This window comes from Petromyzon marinus, chromosome 39 (genome assembly GCF_048934315.1).
Source record: "Petromyzon marinus isolate PM22_M1 ecotype Great Lakes invasive population chromosome 39, UKy_Petmar_22M1.pri1.0, whole genome shotgun sequence".
In the NCBI taxonomy this organism is placed as follows: domain Eukaryota; kingdom Metazoa; phylum Chordata; class Hyperoartia; order Petromyzontiformes; family Petromyzontidae; genus Petromyzon; species Petromyzon marinus.
The window spans coordinates 4,822,317-4,838,947 of NC_133705.1; the positions used below are offsets into that span (position 1 = coordinate 4,822,317).

The following is a 16,631-nucleotide window of genomic DNA, read 5'->3' on the forward strand; positions in this document are numbered from 1 at the left end:
GTGACTCCCTGTCACGTGGCCTCAAAGTGCACCTGGCCTGGCACAGGCGCCGTGGTGACATCACCGTCACTTAGTGGCGAATGGCGTGTGTTGGTATATTGGTGTTGGTGCGAGGAGCTGGTAACCCTGCCACGTTAAATTCAGTCACCAACGGACTAGGGAGAGAAAAATGTTAATTCAAAATAAGCATGCACCTGATGCCCCGAGGGGACGACCGTCCATCGTATTCTCCGGCCAAACCCCAATCGGTGGAGCCAGGAGACTGACACCACATTCTCGGGGAGCCGCCAGAAGCAATAGGCAATTGCTAGAGCAGGCCACATGGAATTTCAGATCGCTCGCTGGTGAGGAGAGGTTGTGTTCTTCCTCTGTTGGGAGCTAGGTTGTTACTGCCTAGACCTCTGTGGGATGCAAGGAGGTCTGGTGGATTGGTTCTGACTAATATAATAACAATAGGTGAATAGTCCTCTACACAGGGCAAAATGCAATGCAGCAACAGTGAGTAGCTCTTCTGAATAAAATAATGAGGGTAACTGAGAGTTTGGTGTTGGGATATGGGAGGCTGTGAGTCCCGGGCCAATGCTGACTTCCTTCCCCATCAACAGGAGGTGAGCAATGGTGGTCAATAAATCTTTATTATTACGTGCCAATATCGCCCTCAATAAAGAAGGCATCGGTGCACATTACAGCAGAAATGGAACGGTCTAGGGGCACTGTAGATGAATATTTGAAGAGGGATGAATCAGATGCTTTCTATGACCTCTTGTCCCAGGTGTTGGCTAAAGTGGCCCTTCGGAGTAGAGTCATCTTATTAGGTGACTTTAATGCTCGAGCGGGTCATGACACGAGCACTAGGGGTGAGATTGATTGCAAGGCATGGGTCAGATCAGTTCAACGATAATGTTAGCAGGCTGATAGATTTCTGTGCAGTCCATGGGCTTGTAATGGCTAACATATTGTGTAATTGGATGTATGTTGGATCACACCAAGAAAAAACTACTGGACTGTGTAGTGGCTCATGGCCAACAGCGGCGAATATTTGAACCGGTGCTGGGCCTTCCCTGGGTCGACTCAGCCTTAAATGAATAAATGGTGTGGTGTGTAAGCATCAGCAAGCACTGGGGAGACAAAGGTGGTCCGGCATGGTGTTGGCCACACCATCCCTTCAAGTGCCGTGCCAACATTCAGAGGTGTTTGCCGCTAACAGCTCTCGCCCCAACAGCACGTTAAAGGCTACACAGAGGATCTTTGACTTTTCTTATGTATACGAATGTTTGTGTCTGTATCTACCGGCTGTCTATGTGTATTATACGAGTGTCTGTGCGTGCTTCAGCATGTTTTCCTCTGTGTCTGCGAGTCTATAGCTGTATGAGTCTCTCTGTTTACATTTTGGTCTTTGCAGCTGCATTCCGGAATTTGGGCCAGAACCTGTGGGCCCCTCACCGCTACGGAAGTCTCCGTGACATTGCTGTGAGCCGTGTCATCACGGGCCCGTGTGCAGCTCACAGCCTCCTCATCTCCACACGAGGGCTCGTGTACAGTTGGGGTGACGAGCACACGTGTGACATACACAAAGACAAAGATCCCCCCCCCCGTATAGCCTTTACAGACTGTTGGGGCAAGTGCTGTTAGGGAGCACCTATAAAGGCCGGCACAGCACGCGAGGGGGGTGGGTGGCCAGCAACATGCACGAACGCCTTTGTCTCCCGAGTGGCGATGTTTACACACCGCACTTCGTACTCAATTGAGGCTGAGTCGACCTAGGGGAGACCCATGACTGGTTCAGATAATCATGACTGGTGTTGGCCATGAGCAGGAATCAAATTCGGGTCACTGGGTTCGTAGTGCAGTGCGCTAACCACTACACACACACACTGGTACGGATATAGATATTCACAAATGCACACGGATACAAAGACACTTTTACGCACAGACTTATAAAACATAATGCACTGCATGCACACAGGCGCACATGCATTGTTGGGATGAGTTTTGGATTAAAACGTTTCTAATTTCGCAAATATGAGGACAATTAAATATATTTTTCAGAACATTAGCATTTTGCATTAATGTAAAATGTCTTTTGTAAAATGTCAGTGACATCACCTTTACTAAAAAAAGCACAAAAGTGGTGGCATATTAGTGACGTCACTTCAGGATTCTCAGATCAATCTGAATCGACGTAAATTTCATATCTAGGCCTTATTTTGAGATTTTGTTTAATATTCAGAGTAGTCTCTCGATTATCCATGCTAATGTCGGAGAGGATGGCCACAGATAATTCAACATCGTGGATAATCAAAAATATACATTTTCCGTGGATTTCTATGCCAAAAAACCACTAACATAGGTTGTCCCACCTGATGAAGATCGTTTGTGTTGCGATCGAAACGTCGTGATTTTATTTTATTTCTACCTACGTGACTTTACCGAAAGAACCAAAGAGTATGGATTCCTGCAGTCACGAAAGCTTCAAATCAAGATTGAACATAGGTAAAGTTAAGAAAATACTCTTTCGATTTACTAACGATCGACCGATTGATGCGTGTGCACAGTAATAACACTTTCCTGCTCCCGCACAGAAGACGCGACCCATTAAGTGGATGACAGCAGCAGAACCATGCCAATCAGAATCAATCACGTGGATTTCGGATTAACCGGAGCAACATATTTGTTCAGTTGAAGCACGTGACTTGTAATAAACATTTCCTGGAAAAACAATTCGTAACCTTTTGGATTATTAATTTGGGCTTAAGGGAAAATCCACGAGTTATTAGTTTGTCAAAATTTCAGGTGCGCGGTTAATCCGCAAATCGGATAAACCGCACGCGGATAATCGAGAGTCTACTTTATATAAACAAAAATCAGGAGCAAATTCCTAGTAATAATAGTTAATTACTTCAAATCTTATGATTACACTTATTTAGCCAGGAAAGCCTCACTCAGTCTGAAGACTCTTCTTCAAGAGGGTCCTGCCAAGTTTTACACAGAAGGGGATGATGATGTTTGCTGTGTAATCCTAATTGAGTAATTTTCCGGTATTTTGTTCAACATTGGGATGTTTGGTCAGCAATGGGTTACATTGTGTGTTATTTTAGCCACTCCAACAGCCTGTCTGTTTTAGAGAAGGACCTTTGTCTATTTTGTGTGTGTACGCACGCATCTAAGTGCTCGCTAACAGCAATCGCCCCAACAGTATGCAAAAGGTTTTAGGGGGGATCTTTGTCTGTGTGCCCCATGGGGGAGCGGTAGTGTAACGATTAACGCACTGCACTATGCATCTGGTAACCTGAGTTCTGTTCCCGTTCAAGACCAATACCAGTGCAGAATATTTGAACTGGTTCAAGGCCTCCCCTAGGTCACCTCAGCCTAAAATAAGTACCTGGTACGGTAGGTAAACATGAGCACTGGGGACACAAAGGCAAACGGGCGTGGTACTAGCCACCCACCCCTTTGTGCACCATGCCAGCCTTCATAGGTGCTCGCTAAGAGCACTTGCCCCCAACAGCCTGTGAAAGCTATACGGGGGATCTCTGTATTTACCTTTGCAGGGCGGGGAGAGAAAGGGCAGCTGGGTCACGGAGACACATGTCGTGTGGACGTCCCTCGAATCATCGACACGCTCAAGGAGTGCGTGATCGTGGACGGGGCTTGTGGGAGAAGTCACACGCTGTGTCTCACAGGTGAGCTTACCTGTGTTCTCACATCCTCACCACCTCACCTGTGAGTGCAGTTAAAAGCCAACGGATCCCTGTCAGGTTAGTCACATGTCCCTGTCGTGCGGCAGGTCACCCGCTGGTAACATTGCTGGTGTCTCCTGCGGTAACAACCATTGAATTGTTACACGCCCACCCTCCCCTCTGACCCTCCCCCTGGTTGTGAAACTCCCCACTGGTGCTCCCCTCTCTGCCCCCCCCCCTCTCTGCCCACCCCTCTCTGCCCACTCCCTCTTTGCCCCCCAGCTGTGGAATTCCCCACTGGTGCCCCCCCTCTCTGCCCCCCCCAGCTGTGGAACTCCACACTGGTGCCCCCCCCCCCCTTTCTGCCCCCCCAGCTGTGGAACTTGTTGTATATATAAGCCTTTTTCCATTTTTTATTAAGAATGAGTTTATCAATTTTTTTCTCGTGGTGTCGCTTGGAGGCCAGAGGGGGTGAGGTGAACAACCCCCTCCACTCACAGCAGCCGCCATTCTCACACACAACAGGCCGCCGGAGATAGCAATGAAAAGTAATAACCCCAAAACAAAGAGAAGTGGGGGGGGGAATTCCTAATGAGAGACTAAAAAAAAATCCCGACACGGCTTCAAAGCCTCGCCAGCTTCCAGGGCGGCAAAAACCGGACAGACAAATTTTGGTTATTTTAATTAACAGAAAGTCCAAGAAAAACTCAGCAACAAGAATAAGCTGACATTATAGGAATCTACACACTCGCTACGATTAAAAAAAACCCAGACTACAATCTACATAGCAGGTTATTACTTCTCATACATAATATTAATACTAACGTTATTCACCTTAAATTATATTACATCTTGCCGTTTACGTGACTTTACAAAAACCAAAGAAATGAATTCCAGCAGTCAAGAAGCTTAACCGAAACTTAGTTATACCTCTAAAACTCAGGACATCAAAAAATGACTCGAGTATAACAGCACGGATCCCCGGATACAGACTGGAGGACGAAATTAATAAACCCTAAGAAATACGTGGTGATGATAATGTTAAATCACAAATCTTGGGAAACATAAACCAAATAATTATGCAGTATTAAACCGAGGGTTATCCAGGAGAGATGAGGTGAACTAGGTCAAACTTACACAACCAAGAGAAACTGTATCCCATAAGAAAAGAGCCTCCCAACCGTCTTTGTCTTCCCACAGCACGGGATAGCAAAGAATGTAATGCCCAGAGCGAGGGAAATTACTCTTTTATTGCAGGGTGGCATCTGTGTTCCACGGATGAAAAGATGGCTTGGGGAGAGACACAGATGGCTTAATAAATGACACACACACACAGACACACGTACAACCCCCCCCCCCCCCCCACAACATTGAGCGAGATCAAAGGAAGTTCCAGTCCTTTGTGAGAAGGCGAGCAGAGAAATCAATTTTGGCATGAAAAGAGAGACACGGGCCATACATCGTATCACAGCTACCAGCGGCAGAAGACGGCAACCATCAGCTACCGAAGATGACCATCTACCGAAGATAACAGCCAGCCACCGACACAGAAGAAGCTTACCAGCAGAAGAAGAATCCGCAACTTATCCAGGATGGCGAGGCTCGCTGAGTTGCGACACGCTACGCCGTGCAAATTCAGCGCCATCAGAAGTAGTATCGCTCGAAAATTATTCCGCTCTGGGCATCGACTCACAAGAGCCACTGCAGTTCCAGCTAAGCTGACGAGAATTCCAGCAACATCCGCGAGAGAGGGCGGAAAGCGCCAAACGTCGACCAAGCCTGCCATCAACGAACGAAAGCAATCGACACCGCCAGACAGACGGAGCAGGAGAGAGCACGCCGCAGCGCCACCAGCGCCACCAAGCAAGGGTGTCAGCTGCCAGCGGACGAGCTGTGGGTGCTACCTGATGCCTTGATCATCGCGCACCGATGGCGAGCATCGTGCCAACTCTTCCAACCAACTGTGGACCGAACTCCGGCCGCCCGTGTGAAAGAAGGAGAACCCAGCTATCCGTATGATACGCACACTGCCACACATTACAACGCAAAGAATTGACGCAGAGAATTGATCAAGAACACATCCCCACTCAACCCATACCATCCCCATTCAACACATACACGAATCATTAATAAGAAGACTCATGATAAGTGCGTCAAGTATCAACTGATAACGAAGAACACGGTTGCCATTGGGTTACGGGGAAATGGTCGTTTAGAAGTATTTTAGTAATAATAGGGTTTTTCCCCTTTTTTTCTGGCAACAAAACTTAATCCGTTTTACAAGGATTCATGTCTGCATTAACCACAATACCTGCAGTCAAAATGCCAACAAAAAACATACTATGATAATATATGCATTGTCCTTGAAACTGATTGGTCCACACCAAGGGGCGACTGTCTCTTGAGCGTCGACCCAATTGGTGCTCGACCAGATGACGCCAGAAGGCGTACAGCTCAAAGACAATGCACTATCAAAGTATTGAGGGCTCGGGGTGAGCATCTACATCATTAGACCTCCTTTGCCAGTACCAAAATGTAATAATAGGGTTTTTCCCCTTTTTTTCTGGCAACAAAACTGAAACCTTTTTACAAGGATTCATGTCTGCATTAACCACAATACCTGCAGTCAAAATGCAAACAAAAAACATTATGATAATATATGCATTGTCCTTTTTTTTTGTCCCAACTAAAAACTAATTTTAAAGAAATAAAAAAGATTCCTTCTATTTGGCATTGCACCTCTCCGGCCCAATTTCTATTCCCACCCAATTCGTTCTTATCTTTGTCCTTTTCACGCACGGTACCTTGACACATTGTGAAAGGCGCCCGATAAAGTGCAAACGATTATTTTTACGCTGCCGGGTGGACAAAGGCAGGGGAATAAGAAAACAAGTTAAATAGAAACTTGCCCCATTATTCAACTGCCGTGCCAAGAGATTGAACCACACCGGCTACATTTCGATTAATTGCAAGTCCAGCTTTCTGACTATTTCTTCACTGTGGCAGCATCTCCTCTTTCCTGAGTAATTATCACAAAAAACCCCTTGGTGTTCTGCATGGGAGGCACTGTATTCATAGTAAATGGTGATGCTAATGCTGATGATGACGACAACGATGATGATGGTGATGATCCGCTGGCGTGACCTCAGACACGGGGACCGTGTATGCGTTTGGAGAAAACCGTCTTGGGCAGCTGGGTCTGGGAAACCAAACGGATGCCGTGCCAAGCCCAACGCAGGTAACGTCAGCACTTTACATTTATAAGTGTGTGTGTGTGTACGTGTTTTGGCACATGCCCAACCACCGCATGCCCAAGGAGCTTCTGTTTGACCAGATAGAGGGAGCTAAATGGACACGACACGGGCTAGAGAAGAGATGGACTGATGCGGTATGGGAGGATGTGGAGCTAAGTGGGCTTACTGTCAAGATTGGCCTCGATGGAGGAGGCTTGTGAAGGATGCTGCTGGGCAGTTGGAGGCAGTCGCCCTCTAACAATAACGGAGGGCAGAGAAATGATGCTCACAACAACGAGAGGAATTTCGGGTGGCTAAAACGCAGCAAGTTGGCACAGTAGGGGGCACAGCTGGTGCATCTGCTGGTCATCTCAGTCAACCCACAGCACCTGGGTCTGTTCCGTGACCTCCTGTTAGCGAGCCTTCGACAGTTCATGTGGCTTCAAAGTCCACCTGGCTTGGTACAGGCGCCGTGGTAACGTCACCGCCACTTGAAGGCAAATGGTGGCTGTTGGCACGGTGGGGAGTACAGGTGGTGCTACTGTCGTGTCATCTCAGTAAATCCATAACATCGGGACCTTTCCCGTGACCTCCTGGGTCTTTCCAGTGATCTCCTGCCAGTGAGCCTTCCACACTAGATGTGGCCTGGAAGTGCATCTAGCCTGGCACAAGCGCCGTGGTGAAATCACCGCCACTTTGTGGGAAATGGTGTTGTATATTATTATTAATAATTGATTTTTGGGTGATGCCACGCAATAATCTGACTAAATTGTGTAGTAAAGACCCTCCACCACCCTACGCGGCCAAGAAAATGTAATTGTCGAGTGTAAAAGTGTTTAGCATGCCAATTATTATCGTTTCAGATCACCGGTAAGTTTAATATCATTTGCACAGGCAAATGTAGTAATCGGGTATGAGGTGTCATTTAAAACTGCACTGGCCATCCTTAGGTCAGGATCCAGGATTGTATTGTGACTTCCTGGCTTCTGACTTCCTGGATGCTGGGTGGTGGAGGGTTCTTAATGACACAAATATGGCAAGACACAAATATGGCCTAGTGCAAAAATCTATTCTAAAACTGCACATTGTTTAATGTTTTCCACTCTTGACTTATTCTGACTTCCCAGGCCCTGTCACAGTGAGGCTTGATGTACTTGAACTTTACAATGTACTACTATTTAACTAATGAGTATATTACCAGGTAAGGCCCACTGCCCAGTATACAGTAGCTCTTTTTCAGAAGTGACCTGGTCACAAATGATAGCTCAACGAAGTGGCTTATAATGTAGAAACTTAGAGCAGCCAAATTTCTTGAAACGCACGTTGATCTTACATGTGGAGGGAAAAATCAGAACGCCTAAAGAAAAATCCACATCACCATGGGGAGAACATGCAAACTCTTAATATACAGCAGGCATCAGGGTTGGGATCAAACCCACGACCTATATACCAGGCAAGGTCATTAACATCTAGCCACTGTGGTGCCCTGTATTGATAATATGAGTAGAGAGATGCAGTGGGTTCGATCCCGACCCTGACGCCTGCTGTATGTTTGGAGTTTCTGGTGTTTCTCTTTCTCCCTGTGGTCACTTGGATTTTTCTCCAGGTCCTCTGGTTTTTACTTCCACATTTATAATCGACATGCCTTTAGAGTATGTTGATTCTGAAATATACAGGCGTCAGGGTTAGAATTGAACCCACAACTTCCTGTATACCTTTAAATTTCGATTTAAAGCTTTCGTGACTGCAATGATTCATCTTCTTTGGTTCTTTCGGTAAAGTCACGTAGAATGAGAATAAAATAATAAATTGATAAAATAAAATAACACAATAATATTCTCACGACGTTTCGGCCACAACACAAGCGGCCTTCATCAGGTGAAGGGGGCGAGACTGTCTGGTAGGACAGCGCTGGAGTGAGAGAGCCACGTTCAGATCACGGCTTTTAAGCTGTGTGAGAGGAACAAAGAGCCTTGACACAGGAATTAGCATAAAATTTAGCATTGAAATGGCTGAATGATTAGCTTGTGACTGGTCACAGAAATAGCTATGTTAAAAGTTAAAGCATACACATCCGCAGAGGCACCCATTGTTAAAAGGAATTAGCATAGAATTTAGCATTGAAATAGCTAAGTTAAGGCATACACATCCGCAGAGGCACCCCTTGACAATGGGATTAGCATAGAATTTAGCATTGAAATGGCTGAGTGATTCGCTTGTAACTGCTACAGAAATAGCTACGTTGAAGTCAGAGCATACACATTCACCGAGGCACTTAGTACAAATCAAACAGGAGAATTTAGCATTGAAATAACTAGGCGAATTTAGCATTGAAATAACTGGGTGATTTGCTAGTGACTGGTCACAGAAATGACTACACATCTGAGCTATTCACAGTACTATATAGTGAACCAATAAAAACTAAAATATAAATTACCTTCATGTTATCAATAAACTCTATATTCTCCAATCAGCTAAGCTACCAACCATAAGTCGTTATATATCACAATGCTATATGGCGAAAAAATGGGTGGATTCTTACCCTCAAATTTCCGTACCACGGATAGCTATGGGCCCCGTTCAGACGGACGAGTTCGTCCATGGTCGGAACAGAGGAGGGGGAGAGAGACAGCTGCGAGGCCCTAGTATGCTCCATGTTGTAAACCATACCATTAACCGTGGTGTGAGAGGTATTAAGAGGCAATGCTGGCGAAAGAGCTGCGGTCTGAAGGACATCGTAAAATTACAATTAATTAAGAACAGAAATGATTTAACACATCTTTCCAGTGGTTACTAAGCCTGAATCCATCTTCTCGGTTGAAATTGTCTCTGTGCTTGTATATGTGAATGGCCTCATGAACGAATCTCTCATGGTAGCCGGTTGGTTTGCAAAGAACCTCCGTCTTGGAGAAGTCAATGTCATGTGAGCCCACTGAATTGTAACAGTGGTCTGCCACGGCAGAGGAGTTCGTCTTACCGTGTTTCAAGTCTGCTTTATGTTCGCGGATGCGGTCCGAGATATGTCTTTTGGTTTCTCCAATGTAGCTACTACCACAGAGGCACTTGTATACCATCTACGCCACCGTGGCGCCCATAAATATCGTGTATAATTTCTAAGTTGGGTTGTTATTTTAACACGTAGGCTTTCGCGACCAATATTATTCATAATAAAGGTTATTATGGGTTGTTATTCTTTTTCCCGTGATTTAGAAGTAAGCGTCTATACGAATGATTAAGAAGCTGTTCAAGTGCGTGTGACAAGGTCGCATCCGTGAACATTGCAGGAAAATGATCGTTAGACAATGGGTGCCGACGGTTAACTTCCTTTCCCCTGCCACTCATCCCCCTGCGTCCCCCCCCCTACCCACCCCCCCTGGCCCCCGCCGCATGCAGATAGTCTACAGCGGGAGGCAGGTTGTGAAGGTGGCTTGCGGTGCGGAGTTTAGCGTCTTCATCGACTGCGACGGGAATCTCTTCTCCTTCGGCTGCCCAGAGTATGGACAGCTCGGTACGGCCACACCACAAGTGGGGGTCATTGTGGCACTCCCTGGGCTCTTACCGGCAGCTCAGTTCACTTCAGTTCATTTTGAAGTACCCTGTGAACTCAGAAGCTCTTGTTGAATCGGGTTTCATCAGCAAAAAGCATCGGTTCTCTGCCAAGCATAAGATAATGGTCGCAAGGAAAATGACGATAGAAACAAATACGTGAGAGAAAAATGGCAACAAATCACATAATGTAGCATCCTGCCAACATGCCAACCGAGACGCTGCGGTTGTAACGGTTATCGCGCCGGACTTACGATCCAGAGATCACCGGTTCAGGTGGAAACGATGCCGCAAAGTTTATGAAAATCCTCAACCCCTCAATCCTCCAACGCCTCTACCCACCCGGTAACGTGGCTGGGCCCAACCACGTTTAGGCGGCGGCGATAATGGGGTAAAGCGTGGGGCACTCCCGGCCTCTTACAAGACGTGTGGCCAGCGTGGAAGAGTAGGCCAAAACACCCTCTCGAGTGGCTGTTTATAGTTGCTTCTTAGTGTGGAGGCCCCTATTGCCAGCAGGGCTCCACCTTTACATGTGCACGTGGAGACCAGCCTAGTATCACTCGGGATGCAGTCAATCTCGTCAGATTCTCAGCAGCTAAGCCAGCCTGAGCCTGGATAGGGCTTGGATGAGCGATTGCAATGAACACAACTGGTGGATTTTTTTTCTTCCCAGGGGGCAGTGTAGAAAAATCTGTTGTTGCATTAATCTTCTATGCTATCACGTCTATGTTGACTTCACCTACCTGCACTGACCAGCGCAGTGAAGTATGGTCAAATTGTTCCCACGTCACATGTGATCCTCATCCAGCAGTGGCTTTATAAAGCGCTGTGTGTGTGTGTAAATGGACACATGGTACAGTGCCAAAATGTCACTCAAAGTAATTAAGTGCTCGAATATATCGGTGTCTTCATACTGTGCGTGTGCGTTACCGATGGTTGGAGCGGTAGTGTAGCAGTTAGTGTGCTGCACTACGAACCCGGCGACCCGAGTCCAATCCCGCTCACGGCCAACACCAGTGATGATTATCTGAACTGGTCCTAGGCCTCCCCTAGGTCGACTCAGCCTCAAATGAGTACCTGATGCGATGTGTAAAACATTTCCACTAGGTAGACAAAGGCGGCCGAGCGTGGTGCTGGCCACCTACCTCGTGTGCCATTTTGGCCTCCATAGGTGCTCGCAAACAGCACTTGCCCCAACAGTCTGTTAAGGCTATATGGGGAATCTTTGTCTTTGTTACCGATGGTTGGAGCGGTGGTGCAGTGGTTAGTGCACTGCACTTTTTCCTGAGTTCGATACCTGACCAAGGCTAATATCAGCGGCCAATGACATCTCAACTTGTCTTGGGCCTCCCCAACGCGGTGGTGAGATGATAACTCCCTCACCTGGTATGCAGGAGGCGCGTGGGTTCGATCCCGACCCTGACATCTGTATATTTGGAGTTTGCATGTTCTGCCCATGGTCATGTAGATAAGCCACTTCGATGAGCTATCATTTGTGGTCAGGTGAAAGAGAGCTATATCGCTCAGGGGACCTTGCCTGGAAATATAAAACATAGTTTCATTGTTTTAACCTCATCATGAACTTGGCCACACCATTCCATATTTCTTAGGTACTCGATAAATAGCACTCGGCCCTACAGCGGTGCTCGTGGTTACAAGAGGGATCTTCGTCTCTGCGCTCAGGCCACAACACAGATGGGCGCTACATCGTGCGGGCGCAGAGGATAGAGTTTGTGTGCGAGCTCGCTCCGCGTCGACTGGCGAGATTCATCGAGAAAACGCGCGATGGGCAGGTGCTCACTGTACGGGGCGTGGTGGTACGAGACGTGGCATGTGGGGCCAACCATACGGTACGTGTGTGTGTGTGTGCGTGCCCGCTCACGGCCAACACTGGTAACGATTATCTGTATTGGTCCTGGGCCTCCCCTAGGACGACTCAGCCTCAAATGAGTACATGGTGCGGTGTGTAAACTTCGTCACTGGGGAGACAAAGGCGGTTGGGCGTGGTGCTGGCCAACCACCACCTCGTGTACCGTGCCGACCTTCAAAGGTGCTCGCTAACAGCACTTGCCCCAACATTCTGTTGAGGCTATACGGGGGGTCTTTGTGTGTGGTGGTGCAGTGGTTAGCACGCTCCGCTATGAACCCGGCGATCCGAGGTCGATTTTCGCTCATGGCAACACCAAATTACGATTATTTGAACTGGTCCTGGGCAACCCCTAGGTCGACTCAGCCTCAAATGTATACCTGGTACGGTGTGTAAACATCGTCACGGGGGAGGAAAAGGCGACTGGGCGTGGTGTTGGCCACCGACTGCATTGTGTGCTGCGTTGGCCTTCATAGGTGCTCACTAACAGCGCTTGCCCCAACATTCTATTAAGGCTATACAGGGAATCTTTGTCTTTATGTGCATGATTTACCAGTTCATGACCAGCTCAGATTTGGCAGTGGAGGTATCACATCAAATCATTCGAGCAGCAGTGTCTATTCATCGGTTGTCTAACGCTGTGTGGCAGCTGCCTGGCCTGTCGCTCGACACGAAGCTTCGGGTCTTCTCGGCCATTGTCATGCCCTCCCTTCTCTATGCTTGCGAGACGCAGACCCCTTTACAGAAACATCTGTGCCGGTTTTAAATATTCAGGGCAGGCTTGCCTACGATCCATCCTGGGTGTAACCAGGATGGATTGTGTGAGGAGCTCACAGATCCTTGATAGGTCTTGACACTGTCTCATCAGTGAGCTCCTCCAGCAGGCGAGGATACATTGGCTTGGTCATGTAGCCCGCATGCCCAGTCACGGCATTTCTTAAGCAACTTCTGTTTTGCTGGATAGAGGTGGCGAAACGGTTTTGGCATGGGCAAGAGAAGAGATGGGCTGATGCGGTATGGGAAATTTTGGAGCTGATTGCACTTGCCGATGACCGGCACCAGTGGTGTTCAGATTGGCCACCGTGGAGGAGGCTCGCGAAATATGTCACGAGGAAGTTGGAGGCATTCGTCCTCTTGCAACGAATCTGATAACCTAGTATACACACTTGTTTCTACTGAGACCATTAGGGGTCGACCCTAATGCATGCACGCGCACGCGTACGCGCAGATCGCGCTGGACACGCGGGGCCGCGTGTTCACGTGGGGTTTCGGAGGCTACGGCCGCCTGGGCCACGCCGAGCAGAAGGACGAGCTGCTCCCGCGCCTCGTCAAACTGCTCGACCGGCCGGCGCCCGCGGTCAACTCGGTGCGCGCCGGCTACTCCTGCACCTTCGCCATCAACGTCGTGGGTGAGCGCTGGCGGTTTGACTGCCGCGGCGGCAGTAACGGCGGTAGCAGTGGTTCCCCGTCCGCCATCCCTCCGGCTGAGTGTCTTCGCACTCGCCGGTCGTCCTTGAATGATGACGGTTGACGGTACCGGACCTCGGTGGTTTTACGGCGACTATTCTGAGCATTTAAATAATGGTTCGGAACTACCGTGTTAAACGATGATCGTTCTGAACAAAAGGTCGGACTGTGCAGTCCTGAACAATTCTGAATGACGGATCTGAACAAAAGCACTTCTGCACTCGCGTTACCCTTAATGATGATTCCGGTGAATGATTTTGAATAACGGCTGTGTTGAACTGCGATGATTGTGAAAACGTCTCACGCTTGTGAACACTGCCTGCAGGAACGCTTTACTTCTGGGGCTCCACCAACACGTCACGTGACCCGACCATGTACCCCAAGGCCGTCCACGACCTGTGTGGCACCCACGTGCGCAGCCTCGCATGCGGGTGAGGCTCACTCGCTCACTTGCCCGTGCGCCCGCTCCATCGCTTGTTCCACACTCTCACTCGCTCGAGCAACCAACTTGTTCAACTACTCCCTCGTTTGCTCACTCACTAAACAACACACATGCTCATCATGTGTGTTGTTTACTCCACAAAACGACACTCCCCCCCCCGTTACCCAATCACACGCTGAAAATGGATCGCACGCATCGTCACTAAATGGCGTGCTCGCTCATTCACTCGCTGAAACGTTCGCTCCGTCCAAAAACCGCACGCGCAATCTCTCACTCGCTCGCTCGCTCAACCAGCGTGCGCACACACATGTGTGAACACCTGTACATGCTTGCCTGTGCGTGCATACCTGTGCCTGCTTGCCTGTGCGTGCTTGCCTCTGTATGTGTGTCTGTGCATCAGTAAAAGCAGCATCCTCATCACGTCAGATGAAAGCACCATGAGCTGGGGCCCATGGCCAACGTACGGAGAATTGGTGAGGCCCTTCCCACCATGTGAAATGTGCACACACACACACGCACGTGTACACAAATTGCTCCATTGAGATTACGCGCGATAATCATTGCCAAACCAATACCAATTTGCAGCCCCGGTGCCGAGTCACCTGATGCCCACAAAGGGGCAGCTGCCACTCGTTGCATGTGAAGCGTTCTGAGATGCTCCGGTATCTCGTCACCACGTACGGCCCTTTTAGTCAGTCCACTCCTGCATGAGCGCCTTCCCTCGCCCCTGTGGATCGCGGGGGGTTACTTTATCGCAATTCAATGTGGGTTGTTGATGGTCAGTGTGGGTTGGCAAACGTACGGAGCGTAGGGCCGGAAGCATGTAAGTACAGTACAGCAAATGGGTTTTTTGCAGCTCCGCTCTCAGCTGCACACCAACATAGTCCAGCAAGCCACCTGTGGCACGCTGTTTGTTTTTTTTGTGGTCGTCCGTGTTAGCGCATCCAAAAGACGTGGAGACTCGGACCAAAGCTTTTATTTGAGCCGGGCAAGGCCCCATTGAGCCCAAGCAACTCTGTTTCAAGCATGACCACAGCCCAAGGCCGGCGACTGCAGTTGCTAGGAAACGGCGCAACTCTCTTCGCACGACGACACGGGTTCCTTAGCATCCGCCTGCGTGGTAGACGGCGCGCATTATTTTTACGGTTTGTACGCGCGTTTGCAGGTAATAGCCGGGGGTGGCCAGCCGGATTCGAATCGCAAACCTCCGCACCAAGCGGCGAACCGCGCCATCACTGCGCTGGGCCCCCCCCCCGCCCACCGTAAGAGAGCGAATCTAAGGGCAGCATTTCCTGCTCCTGCGGGCCGGCGCAGGAGCACGCTTGCTCCCGTTGCGGCCGCAGCGTCCGCGTTTCGCTCCCTCGTTACCCCCCGCTTGTTGGTTTCTGTTGTGTTACGCGCAGGGCTACGGCGAGGGAAAGCAACGCTCCTCCTCCATGCCCCAGGAGCTCAAGAAGCTCAGTGGCATCCACATTCACGAGGTGACTCCCCTCACAGCTCATGGCTACAACACTGGCAGGCATTCGATGACAACAATGGCTCGCCTACCTCTTCTCTACCGCTTATCTATTCTCTCTTATCACCCACTCTCTTCCTCTGCCCTCCAATCTTTGCTGCCCCTCCGCTAGCATTTCATGGTCCTGGTACAGATGGGCCAATATAACAGGGAGTGGGCGGGGGGAGACGTACAAACTCCACATGCAGAAAAGGCGCCCTGAGTCGTGAATCGAACCCAGGCTCCTCTTTGCTGCGAGCGTTACCGCTGCGCTGCCACCCCGCCACTGGAACACGGCACGACACATCCACCGCTAGGCCTTTTTGTCAATCCGCTGCTGGATGATGGCCTCCCCATGTCGTCGTGAAGGGGTTGTGGGGGGGATCTGACCACACTTTAACACGCTGGCCAGTGTGGGGTTGGTAAAGGCTTGGAGCAAAGCTGTGTGAGCATAGAAGTACAGTACAACGATGATTTTTTTCTGTACTGCCTTCTGCTGTAGTCGCGTAGGCTATAACAACCTGTTGTGCACAGTGGTCACCCATCCAAGCGCTATCCAGGTGCAAAATTTGCTTAGCTTCGAAGATCTGACAACATAGCATTTGAGGTAAATTGGAATATGATTGGAGATGCACATTCAGGCAATTCTTCTTCTTTGGTTCTTTCGGTAAAGTCACGTAGAATGAGACCGAAACGTCGTGAGAATTTTATTGTGTTATTTTATTTTATTAATGTATTCTTTTATTCTCATTCTACGTGACTTTACCAAAAGAACCAAAGAAGATGAATCCTTGCAGTCACGAAAGCTTTAAATCGAAATGCAGGCAATTGTTAATGAATACTTTCCAACTAAAATTGAGAGCATTCATGCTCTGTCCATAATAACTCTGGTAAAGATGGT

At 48.7% G+C, this 16,631-nt stretch overlaps 1 protein-coding gene across 1 annotated transcript in view; it reads left to right on the top strand.

Moving 5' to 3' along the window:
• LOC116950556 (protein RCC2 homolog) overlaps positions 1-16,631 on the top strand; it is a 29,885-nt gene that overhangs the window by 9,312 nt on the left and 3,942 nt on the right. Inside the window, exons 3-11 of the mRNA XM_032968435.2 lie at positions 1,403-1,546; positions 3,552-3,683; positions 6,830-6,918; positions 10,307-10,421; positions 12,143-12,309; positions 13,555-13,735; positions 14,119-14,224; positions 14,636-14,708; positions 15,639-15,716. Coding sequence (XP_032824326.2) covers positions 1,403-1,546; positions 3,552-3,683; positions 6,830-6,918; positions 10,307-10,421; positions 12,143-12,309; positions 13,555-13,735; positions 14,119-14,224; positions 14,636-14,708; positions 15,639-15,716 — 1,085 coding nt within the window. The remainder of the gene's footprint in view (positions 1-1,402; positions 1,547-3,551; positions 3,684-6,829; positions 6,919-10,306; positions 10,422-12,142; positions 12,310-13,554; positions 13,736-14,118; positions 14,225-14,635; positions 14,709-15,638; positions 15,717-16,631) is intronic.